Source organism: Dendropsophus ebraccatus, chromosome 3 (assembly GCF_027789765.1).
Source record: "Dendropsophus ebraccatus isolate aDenEbr1 chromosome 3, aDenEbr1.pat, whole genome shotgun sequence".
Lineage (NCBI taxonomy): Eukaryota > Metazoa > Chordata > Amphibia > Anura > Hylidae > Dendropsophus > Dendropsophus ebraccatus.
The window spans coordinates 133,258,592-133,276,092 of NC_091456.1; the positions used below are offsets into that span (position 1 = coordinate 133,258,592).

The 17,501-nt window shown below is 41.4% G+C and overlaps 1 protein-coding gene across 1 annotated transcript in view; it reads left to right on the forward strand.

Moving 5' to 3' along the window:
- Window positions 1-17,501, forward strand: part of IPO11 (importin 11) — a 359,108-nt gene that overhangs the window by 124,148 nt on the left and 217,459 nt on the right. Inside the window, exons 17-21 of the mRNA XM_069962715.1 lie at window positions 574-607; window positions 1,451-1,491; window positions 6,571-6,687; window positions 11,597-11,710; window positions 14,055-14,170. Coding sequence (XP_069818816.1) covers window positions 574-607; window positions 1,451-1,491; window positions 6,571-6,687; window positions 11,597-11,710; window positions 14,055-14,170 — 422 coding nt within the window. The remainder of the gene's footprint in view (window positions 1-573; window positions 608-1,450; window positions 1,492-6,570; window positions 6,688-11,596; window positions 11,711-14,054; window positions 14,171-17,501) is intronic.

Consider the following 17,501-nt stretch of genomic DNA (forward strand, 5'->3'; position numbering starts at 1 on the left):
CTGTCTAAACCCTAATAAATGGACAGAGGTGGCAGCAAAAAGCTCTGTGTCAGACTGGAAAGAATATACCACTTAGTGCAGGACATACAGCAGCTGATAAGTAATGGAAGACTTGAGATTGACATAGATAGGGAAAAAGGGTTATAAATTGGAATGCCATAACTCTTTATTCACAGATTGTTTAATGAAGAAGGTCAACAATTTACTCCAGAACTTTCCCTTTAAATCCCTCAAACCCTTTTTAAGATCTCAACTGGACTTGAATGGAAGCATTTTACTCACTGTTAATCAGTCCTGGTCTCACAAGCCATGTACCTAGGTGAGCAGCAGGACCAGGAAAGATTGATAGCCTTTCAGTGTTCCCATTGAGTGACAACAAGCAGATATCTGTGATGAATTGATGCTTAGATTTTATTAGAAGATTGCATTACTCTTTATTCAATCATTGAGCGTTATCTGCTAGAACCAGAATAACCCTTTATAGATCTCTGTGCTAACACTTTTATAACGTTTTACATAATGACTATTATTTTTAATGCCATTTTTTTTCTCTTTTGTGATTTTGTCTTCCAGGTGCGCATTGAGACAGCCACAACCTTGAAGTTGGATATCCTTTGGCTATTATTTGCACATGGAAATACTTTGCTCTATTCATAAATGCCATTCTAATTAAATCTTTTTTGCACCCGCTGAGCACCGCGGTACCACTCTGCCCTTAAAACTGTGCTAAGCTGCTGAAAATAGAAATAATTGATTACCAAATAGGAGTGGTGACAATGACAACACAACATTGGTTTATTGCATGTGCTCACAATTTCCAACTATGCATAAGTCCCAATATGATGAATGGCAAGGGTCAGTTCTGTAGGAAAATTATTATTATTAGAAGTATAAAAGATTGATGATAGAAACACCTAGTCAACCTAGTCTGCCCTCATATTATTTCCTTTTATTCTTTATCTCAGGATAGATATATGTGTCATGTTTACATTCACTTACCACATCTGCTAGATGCTTGTTAGCACAGGGGTGCCCAACCAATGGTCTGCATACCTGAACCGGGTCACAGAGGGTTCAGCGCCGGTCAGTGGAGCATAGCAGGACACTCTGTGCAGGGGTATATTTCAGCGCCCCATCAGCTCTAAGGGTTTAGTGGCCGTCCACACATAGCCGAGCAGAGTACACTTGAACAGCTGATTGGAGGGGTGACAGGCATCAGCACTCCACCGATCAGACATTAATGGCCTGTTTAGAGGATAGAAACCTAAATATCAAAAGTTAAGATTGGCCTGGGTCTCACCCCAGCTGGCCGCCCTATACAACTCCATAGACTTACTATTAGTGTCCTGTTCTGTTTGTATTGAAATGATTAATGTGTAGGCAATAATAAGGATTGGTCTTTATTTATTAAGCTGGTATGAATGACTTTTTCCTTAATTTGTTAATATACCAGTCGATGATTTTGAGTTCAGAACGGAGCCGTTTTTGCCGGTAGGTGCCTTTAATCTTAGTTATTACAGCAAATGTACCATCAGGTACATTGCTGCTTTTTTTTAACTTAATCAAGTGGCGCTGGCGCATGGATGCCAGTGGCTCGGTACCTTTCTTGAAACGCTGCCCGATTCCAACGCTTAGAGCCGGTCCTTTCCTGAGCACCACTTCAGAGCACTGGGCAGCACGGTGGCTCAGTGGTTAGCACTGTAGCCTTGCAGCGCTGGAGTCCTAGTTTCAAATCCCACCAAGGGCAACATCTGCAAAGAGCTTGTATGTTCTCTCCGTGTTTGCGTGGGTTTCCTCCGGGTACTCTGGTTTCCTCCCACACCCAAAAAACATACAGATATCTGAAGTGCTGCGGAATCTGTGTGCGCTATACAAATATATCCCCTCCCCTCTGTGGTGTGTCTCTATTGATTCTAATGTAACAGGGGGTTGGGGATTTCGCATAAAAAAAACAAAAAAAAAAACAGGGATCTGCCATAACATTATTGTTCTTACAGTGGCACCTCTCCAGGGGTGGGAAATTAGACAGCAATCAAACATTCAGTTCTTGAAGATGATGTGTACAGAGCTGGAGAAAAGCATTTGCGCTACTTAGACAAGAGCCAAATTACAATGGCTAGATGACTGGAGCATACCACCTCTAGAATGGCAGGTCTTTTGGGGTGCCTTCTCAGCAGTCACGACTTAAAGAGGATGTACCACCAGGTACATCCTCTTTAATTTGAACCCACAGATTGAACGGCGTCGTCACGGTGAAGCCAGTGTCATCATTCATTCTAACGGAGCCGCGTCATACAGGGGAGGGAATTCCCCCCCACTGGGGGCGGCCCAGCCTACCTCCAGTGCTTGAGCACCGACCGGTTCCTGTGCATAGAACGGCGCCGTGCAGGGGAACCGGTCCGGAAAACGGACCGCGCCACCGGCTTCCCCGTGACCGCACCGTTCGATCCGTGGGTTTAGCTTAAAGAGGATGTACCTGGTGGTACATCCTCTTTAAGGGAAAATGCCTGTCCCGGCTGATGGACTGGTCACTCAGCCAATCAGTGACTGGAGCGGCGTCCGCTCCCAGTCACTTACTGACTGAGAGACCAGTCCATCAGCTGGGTCATGACATGTCAGTGTCGGAGATCCCGGAGCCAGGTGGGGGTCCTGAGGCCTGTCCTGACGCTCATAGCGGGCATGGCGAGAGGTAAGTTAATACTTGTAATCAATTCCCCCCTGCAGGCTAGCGTATTTTAGAAATGGCCAGACTTATCCCTTAAAGCACTTTATTGTTGTTATATATATATTTTTTTTTTAACTTTAGTGCCGTCTAGGGGGACAGCTTTCATACTGCATATTGTATAGCTATATATCTGGGCAGGGATAGTCTGCACACATTGATACAGGACAGTGTGAGTGTTGCCATCTCTTTTTTCAACTCCTGTTTGAGGGTTTTTAATTGGTTTAAGCGGTAAGGTTATTTGTTTTTCTTTGCCATTTTTGTCATGTTGTTTAAATAAAGCACACACATTTCTAGTATCTACCAAAAGTAGTCAAAGAAATGTCGACCAGTTAACTTGACCGTGAAAGTCTCAAGCCTAGTAATACCCTTTTCAGTCTTGCAGGCCAGCCCGCTTGGTCCGATTCTAAAGAATAGCCACTGTAGCTCAAATTGGTAATACATGCTATTATAGAAGTTGTTAGAATACACAGTGCATGTCAGTTTGCTGTGTAGCTGTAAACCAATGATAGTGCCACTGCCCTGTCTGCTGAAAGCACCAGCACTGGACCATGAAGCAGTGGAAGAAGGCAATGGTTTACATGTCAGAAGGCTATTACTATAAACAGTCCCCACCACTACCACCAGTCAGCTGGCTACTGTCAGAGGCACTGGTTCGTCTATCATTTGGACTGAGCCAGGAGATTTTTTTTGTTACTATATCATAGGTATCTCTGTGCTGTTATACTTTAGTCTCAATTGTCAGCGCACCATCACTTTAGGATTAGCATTCCCGTATACTCTAGCTCCCAGTGAATGTCTTCTATTCTTCTCTCTTAGCTAGCTGTCACACTCTTAGGTAGGTCAGCAATTAGATTTGGAGTGAAGTCCTTAGTGTATAGCCAGTCCTACATTTTAAAAATTGACCGAATGAAGGACCCTTTGTTCTATTTTCCATTATTGACGTGAGCAGACCGTATGACATTCATTCTAGTGTTTAAAGGAGATGGGATTTATACGAGCACTGGGCACATCCATTTTAACTCTGTAACCTCAAATTTATGAGATTGATAATTCATTTATACTAATTTATGATGTTAAAAGTAGCAATTACATATCTTGTCTGAAACACTGTCCGAGCTTGCTGAACATTAATAGCTACAGTCATGGAGATGCATTTGCATGATGGAAATATCGACCATTGCTTGTTTTATAACATACTTGCAAGTAATATAACCAACGTCTGTAGAGAGATGTATTTTATGACTGATTTATTACCATGTAGCACTGCCATAGTGAATTTCTCTAAGTAAAAAGTCACAAAAATTGCCCAAGTATTTTCACCTGGTACTGACTAGACGTAGGCCCGCACCTGTTTGTGCGACTTTTTAGATATTGTTGAATGATAATGTGGATCTCCAACACCTCTGATATCATACCCTGTGTGCTTGTCAACGGTATTGCAGTTATAAATATGTCAACATTTCTCAAAGGGTGTGCAGCCAGTAGTGCCATCTACTTAGGCACCTGGCCAACGCCAGAAGGCTTCTCTGATGAGAGATGTGGCTGCAGTCATTATTAGTGGGGCACTTTTAGACCATGTTCACACAGACAAGACTTTTATCAAAATAACTGCTGTTATTTGATACACAAAACAACAGCCTTTGCTTTCAGTCTTCAATGAAATCCATTGAAGTCTATGGAAACAACCGTTGTTAATTCACACAATGCATAGAATAATGGTCGTTGACATTTAAGCTGTTCACACACAGATTTTTTTCTCAAAATTCAATAGTCCTTTGAAAATAGCCACACCCAAAAGGGTGTTGAACATCCAAACTTAAGTAATATACCAACAACGGCTGTTGTTTAACATAGTTTGGCGTTATATTAAACATCTGCCATTATTTGGTACTCAAAACAATGGCTTTTATTTTGAGTATCAAATAATGGCCATTGAAAATTGTTGTATGAACGTAGTCTATAGGGAGCCTATCAGGAGGATTAAAAGGGGTCTTCAGGTTGTGTGTTATTACAATTCAGTTCAATTCGTTTCTATGGAACTGAGCTGCAAAAAAACACCCAAACTACCTCTAACTCAAAGGGAACAGGTTGCAAATGTTGCCCTTGGATAACACGAAAAGTAGCACAGGCTGTATTCAAATAGGTATAGATCTATCAAGTAAGCCTGTTGGTGCAGGCTAAAGTTACTGGGAACCACCAGGGCTGTGGAGTGGATAAGCCACAGCTCCGAATTTTATCAGGACTGACTCCAACTCAGACTCCTGCTCCTTCATAAATGGCCAGTCATATACCAGGGGAGTTATTTATCACACTGGCTCAGCAGCTTCTCCCTAATGTCCTACATGATCTTGGTGCAACTTCTGAGGGAATAAAGAAATACTGTATATACAGCAGATTCTCCTGTGTGTGCAGTGGATACAGCCAGTCTCCAGCCTCCATGTCCTGAACTACTCACAACTAGACTAGAAGGAGCAGGTGGTCTTTTCCTGCTGTCTTCTATGTTTCTAACTAAATATTCACCATACTTATAGAAACACTGCTAACAATGCCAGATACCTAGAATATAGAGGTCAACCATAGTGATATACAGGGGGGTCACACATAGTGATTTAGAGAGGGGTCACACAGCCTGCTGCAGCCATAGCATACACACACAGTCTGCTGCGGCCATAGCGTACACACACACCCACATAGCTTGCTGCAGCTATAGCACACACACACACACACACACACAGCCTGCTGCAGCCATAGCGCACACCACACACACACCCTGCTGCAGCCATAGCACACACACACCCACATAGCCTGCTGCAGCCATAGCGCGCGCACACACACACACACACACAGCTTGCTGCAGCCATAGCGTACACCACACACATACACACACACATACACACACACACACACTCGGCTTGCTGCGGCCATAGCACACATACACATAGCCTGCTGCAGCTATAGTGCGCACACACACACACACACACACAGCTTGCTGCAGCCATAGCACGCATACACACAGGCTGCTGTAGTTATAGCACACACAGCCTGCTGCAGCCATAGCGCACACACACAGCCTGCTGCGACCATAGCATACACACACAGCCTGCTGCAATCATAGCACACACACAGCCTACTGCAGCCATAGCACTCACACGCGTGCTCACACACACACACACACACACACACACACACTCACACAGCTGCAGCCATAGAACACAAGAAAAACACACAATCTTCTCCCAGAGAGAAAACACCACACTGAGGACTGAGGTTACTGCTACATTACTCATGTCTTCTCCTCCTCCTCTATATTACACAGGATATCTTCATATTACACTGCTGCTCATATACAGTCATCCAGCATCCAGGAAGAGACCAGCACAGATCTCCCCCCCACACAATGGACTCTTCCAGCTCAGAAACAAACTGCCAAATAGTGACCGACAGCTTTCCCCCGACCACCCTTATCTAAAAGGGCCAGTGTCCTATTACTGATATATTCCCCGACCACCCTTATCTAATAGGGACAGTGTCCTATTAGAATGTTGCTCATAATATATATTCATGAGCAAAACTTGTTAAATTCATATCAAAATTCAATTCTACATTTTCTAAAGATTTTTTTAAAGCTGGAGTTGGTACATTTTTTTTGCAGTCCTTAGCTGCTGCTCTTTGGCAGAAGTCACCAGGGACCACCCTCATGACTCCTTGTTTAGGCAGCTTGAAAATGTTGACTGGTTTCTTTTAATTTCCCTCTACCTATTGAAATAGAAACACTGTACATACTCAGGCTGATGGTATGGCTATTTTTATTTAACATAACCTTCTTTTTATTTTCTCATTTTCAGTACCTGGAGTCCATCTTCAGTCTGATTTTCCAGCTGCTTCAGCAAGTTACAGAATGTGACTCAAAGATGCAGATCCTCCATGTTCTATCATGTGTTATTGAAAGGGTTAATATGCAGGTAACTATTTGTAATAGTGGGATATTTGTATATATTCAATTCCTAAGTGTCCTGCTTTTCTAAAGGACAGTGCTTTGGTTTTCATCCAGTATGTTAATACCTATTTATCCTGGCATCTAATCTTTCAGTGAAAGTACGTTTATCGGAATAAGTGGGGTAGGTTCTCATAAGGTTTTTCTTTAAAGGGCTGTAAACCTTGTACTTATAAACCTATTTAGTCATGAAATAGCAAAAAAATTTTAAATACATTGTATAACACTAGTTCACCAGAATGTATTTTTTCCCACCTGAACAACATCCAATTTGCAAACCATACTGAAAGCTTATAAGTGATTTATGTCTACGACCCAGAATACTGATATGAACACATTAGCGTTATTTACTGTGATCATTGTAATATTTTTATTCACTGTGAGCCTAAAAAAAACCTAAAATGGACGCCTCTATTTTTTCCACTGATGTTGTAAGATGTCACCTGTTTTTACTGTTAAGGAAGTTATGAACAATTTACAGATCTGATTGTACACGGTTTCCCTGTTCTCTTAATTTTGTTGACAATGTAAATTACATACTGTAAATATGTCTTCATACTTGGCCGTGTCCAGGGATTTGTGTATATATGCACTTAAAGGTGCCCTTCACTTTGGCCAATCTGTTGACCACACAGATTCCCTTTAACAATCAGCAATAACCTGTAGGAACAACTTGAAAGCAAATGTTTTCTTTCTCTGCAGTACCGCAACAGAAAAACAAGCATTACAGAGTGCTCATTCAAATCAACTGGTTTTACTGTGTAATGAATACAAGTAGCAGAACAGATCCTTCAGGGAGAGGGATGTGCAGTGTAGCTATGCCATTACATGAGGATCCTGAACAGAGGAGACTTCTTTCTTAACTGGACAACTTCTTTATTAGGATATCTCAACTCTAAATCTACAGTAGTAGAGTAGCACCATGCAATACAGTTTAAGGAGAATTCAGGCAATATTTTTTTCTTTCAAATCAACTGGTTTTAGGAAGTTATTTAGATTTGTAGTTTTCTAGTAACAAATCTCAAGCCTTCCAGTACTTATCAGCTGCTGTATGTCCTGCAGGAAGTGATGCATTATTTCCAGTCTTACACAGTGCCCTCTGCTGCCACTTCTGTCCATGTCAGAAACTGTCCAGAGCAATAACAAATCCCCATAGAAAACCTTTTCTGCATCGTACAGTTCCTAACATGGACAGCGGTGGCAGCAGAGCAAACTGTGTTATTCTGGAAAGAATACACCACTTCCTGCAGGACGCAAGCTAGTAGTAGTTTCACCATTGTTAAATAGCTGTTTGGACCAGGAGACATGGCACCTTTCATATATGTCTGTGATTCCAAAACATAGAAAAATGCTTTTATTCTACTGTATAGTAAAAAGAGTCAAATAGACTTTCCTGAGCTCCTGAAGTGCAGCAAGCTGTAACACCTCCTTACTCCCCCCTCCCATACCTGACCCTGCTTGGGACTCAGCTTCCAGGTGTCAATCAGTCACAGACGGGGAAAGGAATCATTCCAACTTGTAGCTTTTCAGGAGCTTGAAAAAGACGTTGACTTCTTTAGTCTGAGAATAAAAGCATTTTTCTATATTTCGGAAGCACAATTGGATATATGAAAGGTACCATGTGTCTCCTTGCCCTAATAGCATCTAACAGTATAAGCATTCTGGATGTAAATTACAGCTGACATATTCCCTTTAAATTGAATGGTAGCAAAGTTGCATGTGATTTACAATCCAAGAATAGATTTTTTTTTTGCAAAGTTCGTATTTACGTGTTTCGTGGTAGTGGTCCGTGCACAGATGTTCTACAGACCAAAATCTCGGAACTTCTGGCATCATGATTCATTAAACAGTTTATATCTTTAGGCTGGGTTTACATTTATAAGTTGGCATCAGTTGCGTTTGTTGCCTATAAACTGACCACAACTGATGTCACAACTGATGCCAAAAATGCATCAGTTGTGATCAGTTTTTCTATCCTTCTTTTCATTAAAAACCATCAGTTTCCATCAGTTGTCATCAGTTCCCATCAGTTGTCACAAGTTGCTCTCATCAGTTGAAATTTTTTTTTCCAAGTATGTTTTCCTGTCATTTTCAATGGGACTTGCGGGGGAGCGCACGGGGGCTATATACTAATTGGGGGAGCTCACAGGGGGGCTATATACTACAAGGGGAGAGCACACAGGGGGGCTATATGGGAGGGGGAGAGCGCACAGGGGGGCTATATGGGAGGGGGAGAGCGCACATGGGGGCTATATACTATTGGGGGAGAGCGCACAGGGAGGCTGTATACTAATTTGGGGAGAGCACACAGGGAAGCTAAATATTACTGGGGGGGCAACAGGGGGGTTATATACTACTGGAGGAGAAACAGGGGGGGCTATATACTACTGGGGGACCAAGGGGGGACTATAGGGGAGGGGGAGAGCACACAGGGGGAGAGATGTGTTTATTTTGTGCTACTATTTGCCTGAACGCCGGATGCCAGAGCCGAACGGCATGCGTCCTGCCCAGCGAGGCATCCGGCGCTCCATTAGATTGAATTGGTGCGGCGCCGCATCACCGGAGCGGCGGTCCACCAGGACGCTGCAAGATGTGTCCTAACGCACCGACGGTCCGGCGATGCGGCGGCCACTAGTTCACCGCCGCACATTTTGAACGATCCCATTGAAAACAATGGGATCAGTTCAATGATGCGTTTCCCTCTGGTGCTTTTCTCCTGCGCCGGAGGGAAACGCCGCTGCACCGCCGGACATATGTAAACCCGGCCTTACGCTACGAATGTTTATTTTAAATATTTACTAAAAAAATTGAGTGCTGTGAAAAAATCCTTCAAAGACATGTCTCATCGTCTGATTTGCACCAATTTGTTATTACATGACTGGTTAGTGAAACCTCGGCTTCAATTCACTTCAGTAGGAGCTGAGGCTGCAGTACACCGCTACACAGGAAACAGAGACAACTGTTTCCAGCTCTGTTCTCCCTGTTGTGCGGGCAATAAATGTTTGATTGGTAGGGGTGCCAGGTGTCATACCCCACTGATCAGCTATTGATAGTTTGGTGTCCCACTGTTAGTGTTCTATGCACCTGTTAAAAAGTTCACGCTTCAGGTTAAGTGGTGAATGAGGTATTTACAGTTTTATATCTTTGTATGTATTGCTATGCACAGCTGAAGAAGGTAATGTGTTAATGTTTATATGTTTGCCATGTGTTTTGTGCTGACCACTGGGAGGTGCTCTTTTTTTCTCTACCTATCCCCTTCTACCTTTCTCCTGCACACACTTATTCCCACCACTCACAGGCAGGCACATGAAAAGGCCCCTGTAGGAGGAGTTACTGGTGGAGGAAGTGTAGTTAGTTCTAGTCTGATCCTCAGTGTGAGAGAGGACACACAAAAAAACAAGTTCTTGCAGAAGCCAAGCCAGGACCTGGCTTATGCCAGGACCCTTGTCAGGGACTACAGTCAGTTAAGTCTAGCCACCAGAGTGAGCAGATGCCGATAAAGCCAATGACTACTCTATAGAAATTACTATATTCACTATGCAGTGCAAAGAACCAACAAGGGAGAATAGTAACCAAGGAAAACCCTAGCCCATGCCAGGAACATGTCTCAAAAGTGCAGGGCAATATCCTAAAGAAATAGGAACTGACTTCAGTAGGACAAGGCAACCAGTATATAAAGGTTTACGTATCCTACTGTGCAGTGCAGGTAACTGGGAAGGCTCAGACACTCAGATAACCACGGCTGGGGCTCATACTGCCCTACTGGGACGGGTTCTACGCTACCAGAGGGACGAAGGCGGTCAGACAGTGTCTAAATGTGAGTACGAGTATCACTTCACTCAAGATATCTACTAAAAGTTCCGGCAGAGTACAAAGCTACACTGGGTTAGAGCTCCTCTGGAAAACTTCTCTCTCCTGCTCTACTCTTCACTGTACATGCACCATTACAACTACCTCTTTTGCTTCTCTCAAGCAGCTCCCTCAATAACTAAGGTCAAGCATTCAAGTGTGTCAAGATTTATTACTTGTGAACCATGTACTAAAACCTGCAAAGTTCTACAGTAAAGCTGGTATATTTTTATACTAAGCACGGGACTCTGTCATCTTCTGTCTGCACCTGCACCTATACACACACCACCGCACACCTTAGGTTATTTTTCTTCCTTCTGTCAGTGGCGGTACCGACAGTCCGGGTGGGTTAGTTGCCATTCAGGCACTCAGGACTACCGTGACCAGCCCAAGGGACCTGCAACAACCCGGCAGGTCACCGACCATTTGGGAAACACAGACATCCATACGAACAAGCAGGTATCAACATTATACCTGTGTCCTGGACTAGCACTGGCGTCACGACAACTAACACCTCCGGCTGAGCTGAAAAACACCAGTACCTACATCGCACCTGATGGTCACCACAATAGCCTATCCTCTGTATAGCATATAATTTTTTTATTTCTCCGAAGTACATCTTTTTGGCATGTGTGAGTTTACAAGGAATCAGCCATCACCATCAATTATTGGCAGCCATTATATTATATTATTATATTATATTATATTATGTTACAAGGGAACATTCTCCTTTCTGTTGCCATTCGCCTTGTAAGGAGGGGGAAATGCTTCTTGATGATTGTTGCTGCTTTTTAGAGACCATTGTGATGTTATCATTGTAACCAAAATGTAAAGTGTATAAGTAACTCATATATGGCCATTATTGCCAGCTGGGAATCTCCTTTGTTTCCGTTTATAATGCATCATTTTCTATTCACACATGTATGGAGCACACTGCTTATATATATATAAGTGCAGGTTGTCTTTTGAGGTTTTCTTTTCATCTCCTCAGTTATATTGACATGTTGTGATATGTTTTCTCTTCTTAGATTCGGCCTTTTGTTGGCTGTCTGGTACAGTATTTACCACTGCTGTGGAAGCAGAGCGAAGAACACAATATGTTACGATGCGCTATCCTGACTACACTCATTCATCTGGTTAAGGTAAATAGTCATTTCCCATTTTAACAAGTTAAAGCTCTATTCACTCTAGTCTTATGGCTTCTGTTTTCAGCCAAGTGTTGGCATCCCTTATAATCGATCCTTACCAACCCCTATATTTTTTTTTAAGGATTTTTAGCCTTCCATTTTTGGCCTCTATTGTGGATTGAATATAGTAGGTTAAAATGCTAAAAAGCAACTGATAATGAAGTGGAGGTGCAAACAAAAAACTTGCTTTGTACACATAATACTATATATATGTAAAGGACCAAATTCTAGATTTCCTCTGAACTGCATTTTCCTAAATATTCCCTGCAGGATATTACTCTCCTCTGGACAGACAGTGCTTTCAGCTGCAAAAAAGTTACCATTAAATATTAAGCATACAACAATAAGAAAAGCTATAAAAGTGGCGCTGTTGCAAAGGTGTTGTGATTGCAGTTTTGCAATATATATATATATATATATATTTTTTAACTTTTATGGTGTTTAATTCAACACTATACATATGGCCACTAGATGTCTCCCTTCCTGTTATACTGAGGTCCATGCTCCCTTTGTGATGGTATTTGGTCTTTTTTTTCCAGTCGTTTGCATGCTCTCACGCATGATTTGGTATTGACACCTATCCCTGAGCGCACACGAAGCAGGACCAGGCTTTACTGTGCATGTCTACAGCTTGTGTTCGTCCATATCCAGTAGCAGAAAATCCTGGGGGTGCTTGCTCAGTATGGTCAGCTCTGCTGTCACACAGCACCAAAACCTTTGTGACCACACAGTGACTGACTGAATTGTTGCATAACAGAAAGCATTGTCTCCTGGTAATCATGCAGAGTTGATGATATAATTAGAAAAAGTTTGTAATATAATTAGCTTAAGTTAATTGCCCTCAGTTGATATACAACCTGCATGATTAACAGGTGTCCTTCCTTGCACGAGCGCATAAAAAACTGAGACTTTTAATCCTGCCACAACTATATGTTACTGATTCTTATAAAAGTTAAACAGTTCTGGTTTATGGTGTTCGTGTTCTTATAAATAAAAGATGCCATGCTGTGCTCATGTGCACAAAGTAAACTGTTAAGAAGTGTGGAGTCATTTACATGGTGGGTTTCTAGAAGTCATATTTATTCACATCTGTTCAGTGGTGCCTGTCCGACTGCTGTGCAGGATTTTGTATTGGATTAGGAAACAAAGATTTTTCCTTGCTTCCTTTGAATTGTTGGAACAAATTGCTGTGTATCCTGCAGACATAGAAGTGTGCAGCATATTTATAAATTGCTTAAAAGCTGTTCACAAATTTGCTCCATCTTTTTTCATATCAATTGCAAGTGGTAATATCTTTTCTGCAGGAGTGAGTATTAGGAATATAGTGACCTACAAGTCCTTCCAGTTCAACTATGTTATCTTCCCCTTAATACAAGTTTAGAACTCCTGCTAAAGTTCCTGTGTTCTCTATAGAGACCGCTCTTGGCTGCAGCTTATCTGTTCGAGAACAAAGGGGTCGGGCTCTGATTTTCCATCAGGCCTAACTGACATCACATTTCCACTGACATCATCTGTCAGTGAAAGGTTGTGAAAGCCCCATACAATATACATTACACTCATAACTCCAGGTATGGCTGATAAATGAATAAGGTGTATGGGAACTCACTGCTCATACAGTATTTTTTTCTTATATATAAATTTGCCACAGTAGTGTCTTGCCCCACAAGTTATTGGCTGAGAGGGCAGTTCCTTTTGCTTGCTCCAAAAAGTGCTGGGCAGCAGGACCAGGCGTCTTGAACATGGCTACAATAGGGTAATGGAGAAGATGAGTATAGGTTTTTATTTTTTTTCTCAGTATGACACCATATTTCTTAGTACTACAGTGCATCTTTCCCTTTGTTTCTGCTTCTCTGCACCTGCTCAGCCATATCCTCCCCCATGAACAGATGCCTAACATTGTACAAAATATTCTATATATCATCTCCCTAGTGATTTTTATAGGGGCAGCAGGGGTCAGGCATTGGTTACTTACGTTTTACTGTTCATCAATGCCCTCAAAATGTTTCCAGTGTCTGTTTTAGTTAGTGTTTTATTCCTTAATAAAACAGGGGTTTTCTCACCCCAAATACATAGCCTTACATTTATCATCTGCATTGCACTTCACTTGCCACTTGAATGAATGCAGGGGATGAGCAAATGTAAAGTTCATGTAAAATAAATGTTCAGTAATGGAGGACAACATGCAGAGGAGGAATCTGCAATTCGTACAGTGAAAGTAAGGTATAAAGGTCATCAAGTTATGTTATATCAATTGTAAATAGGATATACTAATATTTCTTTTATTTGATTTTGAATCTAGGGCTTAGGTGAAGACAGTCAGAATTTATATCCATTCCTGCTTCCTGTAATTCAGCTGAGCACAGACGTTTCACAGCCACCCCACATATACCTCCTGGAAGATGGCCTGGAATTATGGTAAAATAGTTTAAATATAGATGCTATCCCCTGCCCTAAGAATAGGTTAATATGAGGGGATGCCATTGCTTTTTGTCTTGTCTTGTCGTGTAATGATTTTTGTAATGCCGTCATGTCCTAATCTTGCCTAGACTAGAGACTTGAAGGGGTATTCCCATTTCAGCTACATAGTTATTATACCTATAGGGCTTGTCAAACTAAGTGTTTTTGCACATACATTCATTTAGCAAACTTGCTCCCTTCTCCTGATATGCTGCTCTTTTCCTCCCTTTTTTGACAGCTGGTTGTTTAGGTTACCAACCACCACTATGCTCTAAAAGCAGTGGTCTGACTGGTGTGTAAATATAGCGATAGTGCTAGCCAGTATTCTAGACAAGTTGTCAACAATGGGAATAAAAGAGCAGTATATCAGGAAAAGGAGGCAAATTTGGTAAATGAATACATTAAAAAAAATATGTAAAGGGCTACTCTGGTAAAAAAAAAATTAGATGAACTGGTGTCAGATACAGATTTGTAAATTACTTTTATTTAAAAATTTCAGTGCTCTCTGCTGCCACCTCTGACATTGACAGAGGTGGCAGCAGAGAGCACAGTGTCGAGCTGGAAAGAATAACCACTTCCACAAGTATAACTATATTAGTTGGGATAGGAACACTCCTTTAAAAAACATAAGAGATATTTTGCTTTTGTTACAGTAGGTCCAGGACCCTTTTATAGAAGGACTTTCCTGGGATAAACGGCATCCACCATTGGTCAGATATGGGTAATACCGCAAGTGTTCATTTCCCTGCAGTGCTAGCACAGATGAAATAAAGCATTACGTAATTTCTGTTTAAATCAGGACGTGTTATGCAAAGATGTGTCTCTTTTTTCCAGCCCTAGGGCTGCCTCCATCTTCACCAGCCACCAGGAGTCAAATGACAAACATTTGGGGTTTTGCAAACGAGGACTTATAATAATAACTATTATAACAATAATAATATTTATTTGTATAGCGCCAACAGATTCTGCAGCGCTTTTTGTACAACTTCTTATAAATGCCTTAATCTCTACAGGTCTACAAGCCCTGTATTTACCGTTATTTTGCAGCCCTCTGATAGCTATTGACTTGTCATTTTCTATCTGTGAGTTATGTGCTCATCTTCTGCAATTGGTTTTCCACCATATGGCTGATGGATCGGTTCTCTGCTGATAGATGTTGGTACAAGAAAGATATTTAAATCTTAATATTTTTTCTCTATAGAATAGCGTTCACTTTGTATGAGAATGACCAATGAGCAATATTCTGTTAATGCCACTATTTTTAGCTATACTAGCAGCTGCCCATCCAATATGTGCAGTTTGTCATATTGAGAACTAAATCTGCTGTCAGTCATTTTACTCAAAGACTAGCGACTTATTTAATCTTAGAGGGAGATACTCTTTAAAGACTAATATATATTAATTTTCTCCAGTTTCCTAAGCAACATTGACTTGTGGCACTGGCTTGCTTTCCTGGCATTGTGTGGTTTTGTGCAATAGACAGTGTGCTCAATAGATGTATTGATCATTCATCTGTGTCAGGTTCTTTTTTCATATCACCATGTGTTCTTTTGTAATGTACCCCTCTGTCAAATGAATGTGTGGTCTGCCCTTGGCCTGTTTCCTTCATTTCATGCATCTTCATACAACATTTACAATGTGTCATTTCAATGACCTAGAAAGGTCCAGGTCATCATGGGGGTTAGTGTATATGACATATAAGCAATATAAATACACTAACATAACCCTTCAACTCCCATTAGTCTCATGAGAGAGAAGGCATACTGTTTTAATCTATGAAGTTTTTGCAGTCCAAGGTAGAATACCTCTCTGAAGCTGGACATAAATATAAAATAGCTAATGGGCCTTCCATATGCACACAGGCTTTGGAGAAAGAGGGAAAAAAATTACATCAAAGGGGTACTCTGGTAAAAAAAAAAATCATATCAACTGGACTTAGAAAGCTATATGAATTTGTAAATTATATCTATTAAAAATTCTCAAGCCTTACAGTACTTATTAGCTGCTGTATGTCCTGTAGGAAGTGGTGTTTTCTTTTCAGTCTGGCACAGTGCTGCCGCCTTTCTCCATGACAGGAACTGTCTAGAGCAGGGGAGGTTTTTTTATGGGGATTTGACACTATTTTGGACAGTTTCTGTCATGGACAGAGGTGGCAGCAGAGAGCACTGTGTCAGACTGAAAAGAATACACCTGCAAGACATACAGCAGCTGATAACTACATGAAATATTGATATTTTTTTTAAAAGAGAAGTCATTTACAAATTTGTATAACTTTCTGACACCAGTTGATTTGAAAATAATATTTTTCCACCCGTGTAGCCCTTTAAAATCCAAAATATTCCATCAATCCTTGTTATCCAGCACTTTATCTAGTAAGAAGACAGTCAGACAGCAGCCAAACACAGTGGATTGTGCAATGGCATAAGGAGTGCCTTAAAATATTTGCATATAGTAAAAATGTTCCAAAAAACATGTAAGTGGGCACTTCCTAATAACGTAATCATTATTGGAGTGCATAGCTAAACCTTACATATAAATTACATATACACCAAAAGGAAAAGTCAAAGGAGAAACCAAGAACTGCACATCCCAAATACATAATAAAGAGAAAACCTTCATTGAAATCCCACATAAAACAACTGTATATAAAACACCAAAGGGATCCAGATAAAATAAGTTATATTCAAGTCTTTGAGGTTTGTTTGTCAGAGGTTTGTTAATTGAGATAAAGAAGGGCATTCTGGGGGGGCATTTTTAGAACTTTTCCTGTGTCTGTTGCAACCGCAAATGCTGTTATACAATTTACATACCATTTTTTGGACTGAAAAACATGCTTCAGCTGAATACAGCTGAAAAAAGTTCATGGCACTTAAAGAGGATATTCCTTTAAGTACACATGAATCGAATGGCGCCGGTACCGGGGTCCTTTTTTAAAAAAATCTGCGACTGGGTTCCTGCGTACCCGCCGTTCTATTCATGGGCCGGGTTGAAGCACAGGAGGCGGCGGGGGTTTCCTCCCTTTGAAGGCAAGCTGGCCCGCCTTCAGTGCTTCAACCCGGCCAAGTAACCATGAATAGAAAAACACCGTACGCGGGAACCAGGCCGCGATTCGAAAAAAGGACCGCGGCACAAGTTTCCCCGTGACGGTGCCATTCGATTCATGTGTAATTTTAAAGAGAGTGTACCTCATGGTACATGCTCTTTAGGGCCAGTTCACACTACACACAGACCTAGCTTGTTTAGTGCAGACTAGCACAATGTTATGGCACAGCAGAGAAAAATATGTGCT